The sequence below is a fragment of the Thalassophryne amazonica genome, chromosome 10 (assembly GCF_902500255.1).
Source record: "Thalassophryne amazonica chromosome 10, fThaAma1.1, whole genome shotgun sequence".
In the NCBI taxonomy this organism is placed as follows: Eukaryota; Metazoa; Chordata; class Actinopteri; order Batrachoidiformes; family Batrachoididae; genus Thalassophryne; species Thalassophryne amazonica.
Window position 1 is genome coordinate 66,395,997 of NC_047112.1, and position 17,154 is coordinate 66,413,150.

The following is a 17,154-nucleotide window of genomic DNA, read 5'->3' on the forward strand; positions in this document are numbered from 1 at the left end:
CTGAGTTTTGCATTTGCGTCCAGACGTGCTTTGCCACCAAGCCTGATACACGCGAAAGTAGTGACTGACTGACTTCTACATAAAGTGAATTACAATAATCGCGAAGGGACTAAATAAAAGCATGGATGGCATACTGGCACAGTATGTTACTAGGGATGTGAATCTTACAACAACTCACCATTCAATTCGATTCCGATTCTTGGGGTGACAATTCGATTCAAAGAGCTCTGAGAAATAGTTATATTACTTAAAAAATGTTTATGTTAAAAAAATTGCATCTTTACAAGGTTAATCAAGTGATTCTAGATGTAAATTTACTCATCTGCTTTGCTCGTTCAGAATTGGCTGGCAGATTAGCGAAGCGCTGATCAGTAGTCGGCAGAGACCGCTGCTCGTTTTAGCGCCGGGTGATGGCGTAGCATGTGGGCTAGCGGATTTGAAGTGTTTCCGAAGTACTTGACTTTCATTTTGCAGATTTTGCACACTGCATAAGTCACGTCACGCTCCTTCTTACGCAGCAAATAATAAAATCCAAAATGCGTCCAAACATTTGCCTTCAGCAAAGACGGTGCTGGCTGAATTAGCTCTTCGTCCACCATGCTAAGCTGTAGCTCACGAATGTTTGAAGCAGGTCAGACCCTCCCCTTGCGGGGACGCTGTAGTACGGAAGCCTGACAAACAGTACATGCAGCGAGTAAGCAAAAAAATGTTTAAAAAAATGCTTTTTAAAAAATCGATTCTTGGACATTTTGGATCGATTCAGAATCGTAATAAATAAGAATCGCAATTCGGACGTGAATCGATTTTTTCCGGCACCCCTATATTTTACTTTTTTTTTTTAATATGTTACTATATGTTACTTTTTACTCTTTTAAATTAATTTCATTAGGAAATGGACCAGGTCGCGGCCTAAACTTTATCTAAATTTTGGGTCTGTTAGTGAAGCTTAGGACTAGTGACCAGCGATCACCTTAGTATTTCTTCTGTTTTTCTTGTTGCTTAATGCTGAGAAATTACACTGTACTTGTTGTCTTTCTGATGTCTGAGTCTGCTTTTTCCCATATGTTTGAGGTGTGGCTCCATCCAAAGATGGGTGTGGTGTTTGCTTCTGCAACCCTTCCGTCCTGTGCGCCGGCAAAATTTCCTGTATATTTGTTTTGTAAATTGTTTTGTCAATTGTGTCGGTAGCATGGCCCAAGCAGAGGGTCACCCCTTTGAGTCTGGTCTGCTTGAGGCTTCTTCCTCAAATCATCAGAGGGAGTTTTTTCTTACCACTGTCGCCTGTGTTCTTGCTCTGGGGGTTGGTAAGGTTAGACCTTACTTGTTTGACGCACCTTGAGGCAGCTTTGTTGTGATTTGGCACTATATAAATGAAAATAAATTGAAATTGAATTGAAATTTTCTATAGGAATACAAACTTCCTAAGGGCACTGCACTAGTGTATATTAAAATCTCCAATAATAAGAACATGGTAATAACAAGAGCATCCACTACGCAGGTACAAAGCATCCATGACGCAGCCACGAGGTGCCCATGACCATGAATGGAATGGTGCACAAAATCTTTCCTCTAATTACAGGGTGTGCTATGAACTTTCATCATGATGAAATCTGAATGACGGACAATGTAGCAGGCTGGAGTTAAAGAAAATGAATGTCTGCTCCCATAGAAACAAACAACTGAAAAAAGATTAAGTAAACTTAATGTGGAAATTACAAAATTAAACTTTATTCATGTCTTTTACGCTATGCACCATTCTTTCAGGAGACAATAATTTAATATAATATAATATAATAAAATAACTGACAAGTTCCTGTCCATGCATATGTCTTCTGAACTCGTGTGATGTCATGTGACCCTGACTGCATCTTGATGCTGTCGTTTAAAGTTTGTGTCTGCTCAGTGATATTTTGGTACCAGTGTTGCCTGTTTGCCGTAGTCGATCCATCGCTGGGTGGCAAAGTTTGTGGACTCAGCACAGTTGAAGCCGTAGTTGAAATCCGCATGATAGCCAAAGGGGAAGGTCACAATGAACTGGCCCGCCTCCTGAGTGACCTGAATACCAAAATAAGCTTCCTCGGTTAACATTCACATAACAAACCATATGAAGGTGAACATACAAACCACGAAACATCTTTGATTGATACTGTCTGCAATGTAAGAATCTCTGTCCCCCACCCACGCCCATATCGGGTCCAAGCTTCTCTGATTTGGGGTTGTAATAACAGATGATCACAAATGAGACCTTTTGAAACAAAAGTGAGTCAAAGTGAAATTTAAATATCACCTTTGAAAAAGGTATGCCGTATTTCTTCAGGATGGAGGGTGAAATTAAAGTCATTTTGTGGCGCAGGAAAGCTTCACAACTCTGAGCATTCCCTGGAAAGAAACCTGCAAACACAATCAGAAAAACTGACACCATTTCCATCACTTGCATTCTAATGAAACAGCTCTTCTCAGATTTTCAAATGACATTTTAATACACAGAGATACAGGTGAATATTTGGTACTTGTACTTTTGGATCTGTCTGCAGCTTTCGATACAGTTGATCATGGTGTTTTAATTGAGAGATTAAGGACTTAGGTGGGCATTTCTGGTTCAGCCCTAGATTGGTTTTTATCCTATCCCTCTAACAGGAGTTTTTCAGTTGCTGCAGTTAAATATACATCCTCTTCTGCCATTCTGTCCTGTGGTGTTCCCCAAGGTTCTGTCCTGTACTTGCTCCCACTTGGACATATTTTGATTTCCTTTAATGATGTATCATATCATTGTTATGCAGATGACATACAGCTGTACATCTCCTTTTCTCCACAAAATGTTTCTAGGGTATCTGTTCTTCAAAACTATATTGATGTTATAAAAAAACTGGATGGCTGCTATTTGTCACTAAATACAACAAAAACTGAAGTCCTTGTTTGTGCCCCTGATGAGTTTATTTCCTCTGTCCTCTGGCTCTCTGTCCTCTTTTGTTCAATTCAGCATTCAGGAATTTGGGTGTTACTGTTGACCAGGCTGTCAAATTTGACACAGACGTTACCCGTCTTGTGCAATCATGTTTCTTTCATTTACGGAACACTGCCCACCTTAGAAGCATTGCATCTCAAGCTGAGCTGGAACAGATCATTCATGCCTTTATTTCTTCACATTTTGATTACTGTAATAAGTCTTCACTGGACCGTCTAGAAATGGTCCAGAATGCGGCTGCAAGGCTCCTTACAAGGTTATCTAAGTGGACCTATGTAACACCCATTCTGTCCTCTTGGCACTGGCTCCCAATTCAGTTCAGACTGCAATTTACAGGGCTGGCATTGAGGCAATATGACTAAGCCTGAAACTAATTTGTCGAGGGGTTTGGGGGCTGCCTAGGTCCCCAATGGGGTCCAAGGGCAAAACCCCGGGCTGGGGGCTGCGATTTTAGGCCTTTTCAAACCCGTTTGTGTTGTGCTGCTGCTTCACTCCCCCTCCCTTCCTGTCTTTTTTTCTGGCTGACTCATGGAGCTGACTAGACTCACCTGACTGCAATCAACCACACCTGTATTTATACCTCTACTCTTCACTCATTCAGATGCCGGAAACTCAGTTGCCTTCGAGATTTTGGACTCAATCAGCCTGGTCAGCCACCTGGTCCTACTCTGGCTCAGCTCCATTTACCCCAGTTGGAAGTGTACCCTGACTGCAGTACCCTGGCTCGTCTCTCCCTCCTCCAGTGCTTGGTTCATCTGTGCATTCAATTCAGTTCTATATTCACTTACTAAGAAATTGTTATATTATTGCTACTCCCGGTCCATTTTCCTGCATACGAGTTCTAACCTCTGCCTTGGGTGTTTTCACCATAACAGGAGTTTCCGGCCACAACATGGACTCAGCGGGAGAAGACCAGATCCGCAAGGACCTCGGCTCACAGGGAGCACTCCTTAGCCAACAACAACAACAGCTAGCTGCTCTCTCAAACCAACAACAGGCTTTAGCCTCTCAGGTTTCTAAACTCTGCACTCAGCTCACTGCACTTAATGATGGACTGTCAGCTATTCCCACATCCTCCTCAGTTACAGCAGCTCAGTTAGCTTCCCCATTAGCCTCTGTACCCCCAGCAGCTTCAGCTTCTCCATCCCTAGAACCATTTATCTGCCACCCCAAACCGTATTCTGGAGCAGTAGACAAATGTGCCTCCTTTTTACTCCAATGTTCTTTAGTATTTTCCCAGCGCCCTTCAATGTATTCATCTGATGCTGATAAAATAGCTTACCTTGTAAATCTGCTTAGGGGCAAAGCCCTGGATTGGGCCACAGCCTTATGGGAGCAGCAGTCTCTGGTTCTTGCCTCTTATCAAACATTTAAACAGGAATTCCGGATGGTGTTCGATCACCCGATGTGGGAGCAAGCGATCTCCCAGCGGTTATTATCCATCAGGCAGGACGCCCGTAGCGTGGCGGCTTATTCCGTCAAATTCCGTATTCTTGCTGCGGAGTCCGGCTAGAATGCCGCTGGGCTTTGGAACATGTTTGTAAATGGCCTGTCTGAGACACTTAAGGATGAACTAACGGTCCGTGATCCACCCACTTCCCTGGATCAACTAATTTCTCTGGCAATTAAGATAGACAATAGGCTCAACTAATTTCTCTGGCAATTAAGATAGACAATAGGCTGAGGGAAAGATAGTGGGAGAGAAGCCGAAGAGTCCAGCACACGTCTTCCTCTTGTTTCCTTCCGACCCCATTCCTTCTTCTTCACACCCCACTGGGAGCACATTCCCCGTGCCTGCAGCGCCACCTGCTGAGGAGCCACTGCAGCTCGGCAGGGCTCAATTAACTCCAGAGGATAGTGCTCGGTGGCTGTCAACCGGGGAGTGTTTATACTGCGATACCCGGAGGCACATAATTCGTGAATGTCTGGTTTGGCCAAAAGACAACGCTTGCCAATAGACCCCAGGCTACTGATGAGCCGTACTCAATTCACGGGTGAATGTTCCTCACGCACTCAAGTCCCGGCCACTCTCTTTTCTGATAATATGTCTCTTCAACTCCAGGCTCTTGTTGTTTCCGGCGCAGATGCTAATTTTTTAGATCCTAGTATTATAGCCCAGGCTCACATTCCGGTGTTAGAACTTCACACTCCCATCCAGGTTTCGGTGCTAGACGGCACTCCTCTTCCTTCGATCACTCACCAAACGGTACCTGTCACGCTCTTAGTTTCTGGGAATCACCGGGAGACTCTTCAGTTTTTTGTTTATCGTTCCTCTCCTTCCGTGGTGTTGGGGCATCCTTGGCTTAATCTTCACAATCCCGCGATAGACTGGCCGACCGGAAAGATCTCCCGGTAGGGTGAGGCTTGCTACCTCCGTTGTCTCCATTCCTCCATTCCCCTCGCAAAGGGGTCTAAGGACACCACTTCCATTACAATAGATCTCTCCAAAGTTCCTGAGCAATATCATGATCTCAAAGACGTATTCAGTAAACGCTGCGCACTTTCCCTACCACCTCATCGACCGTACGACTGCTTCATCGATTTGCTTCCGGGCGCTTCTTTTCCCTCCAGCCGGCTTTATAATCTGTCGTGCCCGGAGAGGGAATCAATGGAGCAGTATATTCAAGACTCCTTGGCAGCCGGTCTCATCCATTCTTCCTCATCGCCCTTTTTCACCATAACAGTTTGGAAAGCTCTCAGGAACACCCAATGTTAAAGATTTTAAACAATCATTACCATCTTTGAGGTCAAGTGGTTTGTGTTTTACAATGCAGTTTTCTAAAGCAAAAATAAAATAACCACAACCAAAAATTGGCCATAGGTTCCCCTAACATCTGTAGGTTTTGACTACATACTACCATCACTGAACACTGCAGCTGCTGTGCTCATATTTTCGGTGCAATTATTTTATAGTTTATTCAACAGACCAGTCCAAGCGAACATCAGTGCGGAAAGAAAAGCAAGACAGAAAATGAAAAGGATTGGGTTCGCATCCACTCCGAGTTTCAAATATGTGAATAATAATTCTTATTTCAATAAATGAATGGTTATTACTTACAACATGAGCTAAGCATTTTGTTTTCAAAATGCCAAAATTGGAAGCAATTTGAATTTTGAAATTTATCGAACACTCATGATGAACACTCATCATGGACGCTTAATCCTTTCACTAAGATCTCTTCAAACTACATACATAAAAAACATAAAATACTACTTACGGCAATCGGCTGCACTGGTCAAAATCATATCCACTAAATCTCTTTCTTCAATTTGATCGCTTTGTCTAACAGGCGCCTGCAAAATGCTAAGAAAAGATTTTTGTTCTGATATTCAAAGGAGTTTATTGTCATATGCACATAGGAACATGTTCCCTGCACAATGAAATGTGTTTACTGCATTTAACCCATCCTAATTGCCAGTTAGGAGCAGAGGTCGCCTTTACGGCGCCCGGGGACCCAGCTCTAGATGTATGTCCCTGCCCTGAGTCACGAGCAGGGCTGAGCAAACCTTGACCGGCTTTATGACACACTTAAACAACAACACACATAAGCCAGTCCGGTACATAAACACACATAAAAGCACACACAAGGAAAGTATTGGGAAGAAAAAACCTCCATTGCTGCTGTGTTGAACACACACAGCACCACTGAAGCAAAAAAACCCTCATAAGCACAGAAAACAGTCACAGAAAAACAGTAAACAATCACAACAGACGACAGCCGAGACTTGAATGTGTCCAGTGTTCAGACAGACAGCCCGGAGGCCGCCCTTGGCGCCATCAACAGGCCTTATCTGTCCATCCTGGGGGGGGATCCCAGTCCTGAATCAGTCCACCAGAGTCCAAGGTCCCACAGTCAACATCACAGGACTGGGAGGGTGAAAGACAAGTGAGGCAGGGTAAGACGAGGAGCGAGGCATCAGGAGTGTTCCTCGGGGGGGGGGGGAGGATTTTATCTCAACGGCCTTGAAGGGCAGCTGGTGTTTGGAAACCAAATAGATATCCAGATTAACAGATGCCTGAAAGATTCCACTGTCTGAAACTTCAGAGTGGCTCTCAAATACATCTGAATAGAGGAGAAGAGATGTGGTCATTACTGACGATCAAAGCAGTTTTCCAGTGCAGCCATTCTCCCCGAGATGGAGAATGGCTATATAGCTCGACATTAAAACACGTTCAATGATTGGTTATCACATCCAGCTAGACCAAAGAAAAATCGTGTTATTAAACAAAGAACAGGGTATATTTCGCGGCTCTTATAAGAACCGGAGAGAGAGAACCGGAGACAAAGTTTGAGGGGAGAAAGCTAGGAAGGTTCTTCCTAGCTTTCTCCCCTCAAACTCTGTCATAACTGTGTTAAATAAAAGACAAAAGGGACATAAGTCCTGCTCACAGGCTGACTGCCAGAGACAGGTCCATGTCAAGTATAAACTCCAGACAGACATCACCACGCCATTACATATCCACAACGTGTCCTTCTGTAGGGATTACATGGCAACCTGTCACCTCCGCTGCATTATATCCGGATCCAAAAGCCAGAAATCCGGCTCAGGCCGGAAAAATGCCAGGCCTGAATTTAAAATATTGGTGATGACTTTTAGAACCCTGCTCGGTCAAATGCCACTATACATCAGTGAACTCTTGCACCCGCATGTGGCAAGCAGGTCTCTGAGGTCCTCGGACCAGAACCTGCTGGCTGTACCAAGGTCAAGGCTGAAGATCCAAACTGTGGAATACACTGCCACTGCACCTGAGGACTCTGAGGGAACTTTTAAAGGGAAGCTCAAGACCGATTTGTACAGACTTTAACTAGTTTTATGTTATTGCTGCTTTTAGTTTATGTATTTTAATTTCTGTGTTCTTAAATTCCTGTACAGCACTTTGTGATTTTATCTTGAAAGATGCTACACAAATAAACTTTACTTACAGTAAACTGACAGTTTCCATGGCGTGAAGGAATGCCACTGCTGGTTTTGACCTCTTGACGATAAGTCACGGCGACAGAGAATGGGAAGTCCTGTTAAATATTTTTTTGTTTTGGGCTTTTTTTTTTTTTTTTTTTTTTTTTTTTTTTTAAATCAAATGTTATCAGAACATTTCTTTTAATGTTTAACAAGCTCAACATCTGCTGCATCACGGATTTTAGATTGTGACTCTGTGTGTCATATGACCTGTAATCATAAAAGAAGTGCTTCCATTGCAGGTTTTTGAAATATTAATGTTTTGAATCACCTGAAAAATCACTTCATTTGACCATAAAAAGATTATTTGCGAAATGGGATAGTAAGCCGATGTGGAGATGAACGTAACAGGCCTCATGTGTGAGCTCGTACCTCTGGCCAGCCGTTCCAGTCGCTTTCCGTGCTCAGGTGGGACTGTGTACCTGACAGAGGACAGAGGCAAACAAGGCGGTCACTGTGCTGGTGCATCAAACATGTTTCCCTGTGCTCCTGTGAAGGAGCAGGACAGCACCGCTTTATGCCACATTCACTTCCTGATGCAAGTACAAGGACAAGGGGCGGGGCTAAACTCAGAGTGAGACAAGAGAACGAACTGCTGCATCACACCAACTGTTCATGAAACACAAAGTCATACTTTTCCCATGAAACACAAATTCAAGACCCCACTGACCGTTCTAAAAAGAACCGAGAGAACATGAAGACCTGGAGCAAAAGAACCATTGTTGAGGACAAACGAGAATGAGAACGAGTCACCAGACACAATCACAGTGTGTGTGTGTCTCTGTACCTGCATGAAGCTGCCCCCCTCCACCAAATTCAAAATGTTAAAATAGCACTGTTGTTTGTTTGTGCTGGTTTAGACTAGAATAAAATAGAATCAACTTTGTCTGTCCCAAAAAGGTCACAGAAAATCTTCAGCTGGCTCATAAAAACACAAACACACACAAAAATCCACTGCACACTGTAAAAAAAAATAAAGACAACAAAAAATGCACAATTGATAACACAAGCGTATATCTGATTTTACTGAGGGTTGCTACAGCAGAGGGGATGAAAGATTTCTTGGAAGTGTTTTTGCGGGCCAGAGGGACTTTGTATCACTTGCCTGATGGCAGTAACTGGAAGGAGTGGTGAAGGGGTGTGAGAAGTCCTCAGTGATCAGGGTGATTGTATAGTTCAGACTGAGGGGTTTGGGGTGAACCAATTATGTTGCTAGCATGACTGATAATGCAGAAAGTTTAGTTCTGTGTTTGATAGTGAGGAGGTTGTACGAGGATGAGATATTGAAGGTAAGGAGTGATTCAATAATGGATTCATAGACCAGAGTTAAAATGTCTTTGCTGACATGGAAAGTCCTCAGTTTCCTCAGCAAGTGGAGGCACTGCTGTGGTTTTTTTTTATACAACCCCAATTCCAAAGAAGCTGGGACGTTGTGTAAAATGTAAATAAAAACAGAATACAATGATTTGCAAATCCCCTTCAACTATATTCAATTGAATACACCACAAAGACAAGATATTTAATGTTCAAACTGATAAACTTTATTGTTTTTGTGCAAATACACTCACAAAAAAAAAAAAAAAAATTATATATATATATATATATATATATATATATATATATAAATTATATTTTTGTTGAGTGTATTTGCTCATTTTGAAATGGATGCATGCAACAAAAAAGCTGGGACAGTGGTATGTTTACCACTGTGTTACATCACCTTTCCTTCTAACAACACTCAATAAGCATTTGGGAACTGAGGACACTAATTGTTGAAGCTTTGTAGATGGAATGCTTTCCTATTCTTGCTTGATGTACGACTTTAGTTGTTCAACAGTCCAGGTTCTCCGTTGTTGTATAATGCGCCACTCATTTTCAGTGGGCGACAGGTCTGGACTGCAGGCAGGCCAGTCTAGTACCCGCACTCTTTTAGTACAAAGTCATGCTGTTGTAACACGTGCAAAATGTGGCTTGGCATTGTCTTGCTGAAATAAGCAGGGACATCCCTGAAAAAGACATTACTTGGGTGGCAACATGTGTTGCTCCAAAACCTGGATGTACCTTTCAGCACTGATGGTGCCATCACAGATGTGTAAGTTGCCCATTCCATGGGCACTAATACACCTTCACACCATCACAGATGCTGGCTTTTGAACTTTGCGCTGGTAACAATCTGGATGGTCTTTTGCCTCTTTTGTCCGGAGGACACGACATCCATGATTTCCAAAAACAATTTGAAATGTGGACTCAACAGACCACAGCACACTTTTCCACTTTGTGTCTATCCATTTCAAATGAGCTCGGGCCCAGAGAAGGCGGCAGCGTTTCTGGATGTTGGTGATGTATGGCTTTCGCTTTGCATGGTAGACTTTTAACTTGCACTTGTAGATGTAGCGACAAACTGTGTTAACTGACAATGGTTTTCTGAAGTGTTCCTGAGCCCACACAGTAAGATCTTTTACACAATGATGTCAGTTTTTAATGCAGTGCCGCCTGATGGATCAAAGGTCATGGGCATTCAATGTTGGTTTTCGGACTTTCCGCTTACGTGTTGAAAGTTCTCCAGATTCTCTGAATCTTCTGATTATATTATGGACTGTAGATAATGGAATCCCTACATTCCTTGCAAATGAACGTTGAGAAACATTGTTCTTAAACTGTTGGACTATTTTTTTCACGCAGTTGTTCACAAAGTGGCGATCCTTGCCCCATCTTTGCTTGTGAACGGCTGAGCCTTTTGGGGATGCTTCTTTTATACCCAATCATGACACTCACCTGTTTCTAATTAACCTGTTCACCTGTGGAATGTTCCAAACAGGTGTTCGTTGAGCATCCATCAACTTTCCCAGTCTTTTGTTGCCCCGTTCCAACTTTTTTGAAATGTGTTGCAGGCATCCATTTGAAAATGAGCAAATATTTGCACAAAAACAACAAAGTTTATCAGTTTCAACATTAAATATCTTGTCTTTGTGGTGTATTCAACTGAACATAGGTTGAAGAGGATTTGCAAATCATTGTATTCTGTTTGTATTTACATTTTACACAATGTCCCAACTTCATTGGAATTGGGGTTGTAAATAGTGTCACTGTGCGTTGCGGTCAGGCCGGTGTCTATCTCTGTTCCCAGGTACATGAATGACTGAACCTGCCCCACCATCTGACCCTGGATACTGATTGGCTGGAACAGCTCCTTGGTCTAAGAGATGTTCAATTCCAGGGAGTGTTCAGAAAATGTCTGGACCAAGTTGTTGACTGTGAGCTGGTAGTGGGAGAGAGCATCAGTGTCAATCAAATGTGCCACCAAAGCCATGTCATCTGTTGTATGGCTGGGGGTGCCTGGCTGCCTTTTGTTTCTGTCTTCTGTTCTGTCTTTTGTTTTTCCTTCCAGGTGGCTTGCATTCAGGACTGAGTGGCTGTGTGGCTGAGCTATCAGGACCTCACCCTGATCACCTGAGGCTGGTCATGTGCAGCTCGTCAGGACTCACAGCTGTGGTGCATCTACATGGATTGGGGCATGGTTGCATTTAAGTCTGGAGTACACAGTGTGTATTTGCCAGAGACTCGACCTTGTGACCAGACGGGTGAGATCGTCGTCTCGAGAGCCATCTCATCATCATGGATGCAGAGACTGTACCAGGTTTTGATGCCATGGTCTGTGAAAGAGGAGGGGGTGAGGTCTCACGCTCGTCAGCACACTTCCTGAGGTACAGTAGGTTTTGTGACTAACATTAGTACAGTCAGTAAATATGGTGTCCCTCACACCTTATTATATTGAGCTGTTATGTTAGTCGTTTAATCTGCTTCCACTGCAGTGGAAGATGTGAACTGGGTGTTCCATGCCTGCAGGGTGGGAAGCTGATTAGTGATTAAGCCAGGAAGTGTTTGCTGTTTATGTACACTTTTGAGCGGTCTCTCTGTGTGTGGAGTGTGGACTCACATGATGGTTTCTTCTTTCACAGACTCGGTTTGTCGCGGCCACCTGGGGGGTGTCGGCGGGGTCCTTGGGTCTGAACTGTTTCTGGCTACGGACCGTTTGTGCTGCTGGGAGCGCACCGTAATTCCACCTCGCCAGACCGCGCACTCATTTGTTTGTAATTTAGCACATCACTGTTATGTTATTAAATTATGTTATCCTTTGTACCGTGCTCTGCTTATTTTATACTGGGTCTTACTTCAAACTCTGGTCGGTTCTCCGCCTGCATCCGACACATAACATCATCTGCATATTAAAAAAGAGCCATTCCTTCCTTTCGCTGCTGCAAGAGATGCTTTTGATATAAACAGAGAAGAGAAGAGTTTGCGGCATCATTTTTTTTTTGTTTGTGCTGTTAAAGCGTTTGAGTAATTCAAAAATACATTTTCTGACCTGTGATGTCACGCAGCCCCCCAACATCCAAATCATGCCAAACTGGTCTATCATTTGTGCCGGGTTTGTGCTGGATTGTGTTGTTAAAAGAAACATTTGTGCTTTTATGGATTCACCTGCTCACAGCTTAGGCCTATTTTTGTTTTCGCCGCAACAGAACAATCACTGTCACATGCCCAGAGTAACGTGGGCTCAGGCATGAACTCAAAAATAAAGAGCAACATCATTTCCCATAATGCCTTTTGGCACGTGTGTCAGTTAATGTGCAAACCATCAGAATTAGCGCTCACTCATTCTCTTCTTCAGCTGCTTATCTGGGTCAGGTCGCCGGGGCAGCAGCTCCAGCAGGGGACCCCAGACTTCCCTTTCCCGTGCCACACTCGCCACCTCTGACTGGGGGATCCCAAGGCGTTCCCAGGCCAGTGTGGATCTCTCCTCCCAGATGGATGTACCTGGAACACCTCCCTAGGAAGCGCTCAGGGGCATCCTTACTAGATGCCCGAACCACCTCAGCTGGCTCCTGTGAAGGAGCAGCAGCTCTATTCCGAGCTGCTCACCCTATCTCTAAGAGAGACACCAGCCACCCTCCTAAGGAAGCCCATTTCAGCTGACTGTACCCACGATCTAGTTCTTTCGGTCATGACGCAACCTTCATGACCATAAGTGAGAGTAGGAAGGAAGACTGACCAGTAGATCGAGAGCTTCGCCTTTTGGCTCAGCTTCCCGTTTGTCACAACAGTACGATAGAGCGAATGTAACACCACCACTGCTGCGCTGATTCTCCGGCCAATCTCATGCTCTATTGTTCCCTAACTCGTAAACAAGACCCCAAGGTACTTGAACTCCGTCATTTGGGGCAAGACCGCATTCCCTACCCGGAGTAGGCAATCCATCGGTTTCCTGCTGAGAATCATGGCCTCAGATTTAGAGGTGCTGATCCTCATCCCAGCCGCTTCACACTCAGCTGCGAACTGCTCCAGTGAGTGTTGGCAGTCACAGGCTGATGAAGCCAACAGGATCACATTGTCTGCAAAAAGCAGTGATGAGACCTTGAGCCCACCAAACTGGAAACCCTCCTCCCACCAACTACGCCTCGATATCCTGTCCATAAATATCACAAATGGGACTGGTAACAAGGTGCAGCCCTGGTGGAGGCCAACGCCACCGAAAATGAGTTTGACTTACTGCTGAGCACCCGAACACAGCTCTCACTTCGTGAGTACAGAGATTGGATGGACTGTAGAAGGGACCCCCTCACTCCATACTCCTGCAGCACCTCCCACAGTATCTCCCGGGGTACCTGATCATACACCTTCTCCAAGAACACAAATCACATGTAGACTGGATGGGCATACTCCCAAGCACCCTCCAGGATCCTTGTGAAAATGAAGAGCTGGTAGGTTGTTCCACAACCAGGATGGAATCCGCATTGTTCCTCTTCAATCAGAGGTTTGATGATCGGCCGAACCCTCCTTTCCAGCACCCTAGAGTAGACTTTACCAGGGAGGCTGAGTAGTGTGATGCCCCTGTAATTGGCACACACTTTCTGGTCCCCTTTTTAAATTTGGGGACCAGCACCCCAGTTTGCCACTTCTTAGGCACTGTCCCAAACCTCAACGCAATGCTGTAGAGATGTCTCATCCAAGACAGTCCCTCCACACCCAGAGCCTTCAGCATTTGTGGACGGATCTCATCAACCCCCGGGGCCTTGCCACTGTGGCTACCTCAGTGACTTCCACCAGGGAAATTGATGAAAATCCCCCATCAGCTTCCAGCTCTGCCCCTGCTATAGAGGGTGCCCATGTTCCTTCCAGCAGCAGATTAAATCCTCAGTTGAGGTCAACAAAGTCCCTATAGACAGCTTGGATGGTTCCCCGTATTCCCCTCCTGAGATGCCTCACGGTCCGCCAGAAGCACTTTGGTGCCGACCGAAAGTCCTTCTCCATCGTTACTCTAAACTCCTACCACACCCTCTGCTTTGCCTCCCCTCACAGCAGAGGCTGCTGCCCTTCAGTCCTGTCGGTACCATTCAACTGCCTCCAGAGTCCTGGAAGGACTCCTTCAGTCAGACGGCTTCCATGACCCCAGTGTCCACCATGGTGTTCAAGGGTTGCCGCCCCTTGAGGCACCTAAGACCTTCAGGCCACAGCTCCCCACTGCAGCTTCAGCAATTGAAGCTTTGAGCTTTGCCCATTCTGGTTCAATGCTCCAAACCTCCACAGGAATGCTAGAAAAGCTCAGCAGGAGGTGTGAGTTGAAGATCTGTTGGACAGTGGGCTCCTCCAGACATTCCCAGTTCACCCGCATTGTCCGTCTGGGTTTACCAGGTCTGTCCATAGTCCTCCCCAACCCTCTGATCCAACTCCCCCCTCTCTTCACCCAAGTGTCCAGACCATGTGGTCTCAGATCATATCATATGATCACAAAATCGATCACCCATCTTCGGTCTAGGGTGCTCTGGTACCATGTACTCTTGTGTGCATCCTTATGTTCTGCTTAATAACGCTGTGTTGATTGAATCTGTTTGAAACAGTAATTAGACTCAGGTTTGGAGCTCGGGTGCGACTCACTGGTGCTGAGCTGAATAGTGCTCCTTGCTGAATATCTATCTCCACTGAGCTAAGAAGCTGTTCTAGCTTACGGACACAGCTCTGTAAAAGAGCCACCCTATTTGTCAGAATCACGCAGGATTTATGTAAAGTGTGAAGTTGTGTACTTTGTGCACCAGAAAGTTCAAGTGTATAGCCAAGCTAGCGCAAGCTAACCGCAAACAAAAATGCTAACCAAGATTCACACAGGAGTAAAATAATGACCTAAAATTCACAGCTGTTACACTGAAAAACTAACAGAAGTATTAGACTGGTAGAATCTGTAATAAAAGAAACGGGGGGAGAAAAAAAAGTCACCCTCTGCACACCAGCAACCAGAGGAGCCTCTTCAGCCACAGACTGCTCCTTCCCAAGTGCAGGACCAACAGACTGAAAAACCCCTTTGTCCCTCAGGCCATCACACTGTACAACTTCTCATTCAGGGGGAGGAGGAGTAACAGGAAGACAGAGGACGGGAAGAAGAGGAACAGTAGCCCGTACACCAGTTGCGATCAGTATGTCTGGTATTTATATTGTGTATTTATGTTTGTAAACTGTTTTTTTTTTTCGTTGTTGTTGTTTTACTTTCACTTTTGATACTCTGTGTGCTTCTTACCCTGTGTGCTGCTATACAATGCTGCTGGAACCTCAATTTCCCTGAGCAAGTCTTCCCAAGTGATCAACAAAGTTCTGGCTAATCTAAAGTCTGTCTGTGTGTGTGCATGTGTGCTTGTTTGTGTGTGTGTCTGTCTGCTTGTATGTGTGCCTGTTTGTGTGTGTTCGTGTGCTTGTGTTCGTGCATGTGTTGCTTGTGTTCGTGTGCTTGTGTTCGTGTGTCTGCTTGTGTGTATGTGTGCCTGTTTGTGCGTGTGCCTGTGTGTGTGTTGGCATGCCTGATTGTGTATGTGTGTGTGCCTGTTTGTCTGCGTCTGTCTGTCTCACTCATGTTTAACTTTGCTGTCCCCAGAAGACCGTCTTAATTGTCCTTGCATTTTCAGCTCCATGTTTTCAATCTGGCCAAAATACTGGAACATGCAACTGACAGGTGCATCATGTGACTGCTTTTGGTTTTATTGTGTAACCAGTGAGCGTACCAGAACTTTGGTTCTCCAAAGTGGAGGTAGGTGATGCTGTACAGATCCATGTCCTCAGTGTGCCAGGCAGAGGAGCTCTTCCACATTCCAAAGTGGAGGGAGGGTGATGTGAGCCCTTTGATGGTCACGCTGCCCTCATTGGCCACTGAGTCTAGAATGGTACTCAGATGGCCGAGATTCCACTCGGTGACATCCTGCAGTACAAACCACAGTGCTACCATGACAACAAGCTCCACAAACTTCAACACAAATGACTAACAACAGCAAATGCTAAAACATCAACAAATCAGGAAAACAACCTGGTAGAGGAAAATATGACATCAACACTTATGTCTCTGATTTAGGAAATAAAAATACATGCCCCATACCAACACCGATCTGCATTAGGATATGGTACTCGGGATGCCCATCCTGATGCAACTCCAGACACAGCTCCTGGTATTCTAAAGATGTCTCCCATCCAAGTACTAACCATGACCTACCTTGCTTAGCTACTGAGAAGCCAGTCTGCTCTGTGGGGTACACAGAGCCAAACTTCACCTCCACTCCTCAGGCATCCTCTCACTTTTAAAGATTTTATTAAATGATCTGGGTTCCATGGACACGCTGGCACAACCATAATCAAACGTTTTATTACACTTCTCTTAATAAATCAGTTATGAAGCGTCTTCTTTCAACCACTTCCTGAAACTACGATGTCTCAGCTGTAGTTTCCATCTTCCCTCACATGCAGTGAATCCTCGTTCTCTATCTACAACTATTCCCACTGAAACACGCCAGTAAATGTTCTGAAAATTGAACAGAAAAAAAAAAAAAAAACTTCCAGGTTCCACACACAAACATCCAACACCTCTCGCTGGGTACTTAGGAAAGGCGGGGCTATTTATTCTCCTGGCACAATAGTGGAGTGCAGATCACCACAATCGGGCTGTCTGTGAAAACTGTCTAAAGGCCACATGAGTGTGTGTGACCAAGCAACACACAAGACTGTGACTATGCCAACCCCACTACTTTTAAACTCTGACAAGACTGAAATGATGGGTCGTGGTCTAGTGAGACATCGGCATCAATTTGACCAGCTAACGCTTAGCCTAGACTCGTGTGTCATACATCACACTGACAAAGTGAGGAACCTTGGGGTCATTTTTGAGCCGACATTGTCCTTTGACCTCTACATTAGCG

General features: G+C 44.7%; 1 protein-coding gene across 7 annotated transcripts in view; it reads right to left on the reverse strand.

Annotated features, from left to right (window-relative positions):
• Window positions 1-17,154, reverse strand: part of LOC117518909 (lysine-specific demethylase 4A-like) — a 279,463-nt gene that overhangs the window by 219,140 nt on the left and 43,169 nt on the right. For all 7 annotated transcript variants that reach the window (XM_034180171.1, XM_034180169.1, XM_034180170.1 and 4 more), the window contains 4 exons: window positions 15,973-16,166; window positions 8,297-8,346; window positions 2,288-2,391; window positions 1,918-2,055 (listed from right to left, as the gene is read on the reverse strand). In XM_034180171.1, the coding sequence (XP_034036062.1) occupies window positions 1,918-2,055; window positions 2,288-2,391; window positions 8,297-8,346; window positions 15,973-16,166 (486 nt within the window). The remainder of the gene's footprint in view (window positions 1-1,917; window positions 2,056-2,287; window positions 2,392-8,296; window positions 8,347-15,972; window positions 16,167-17,154) is intronic.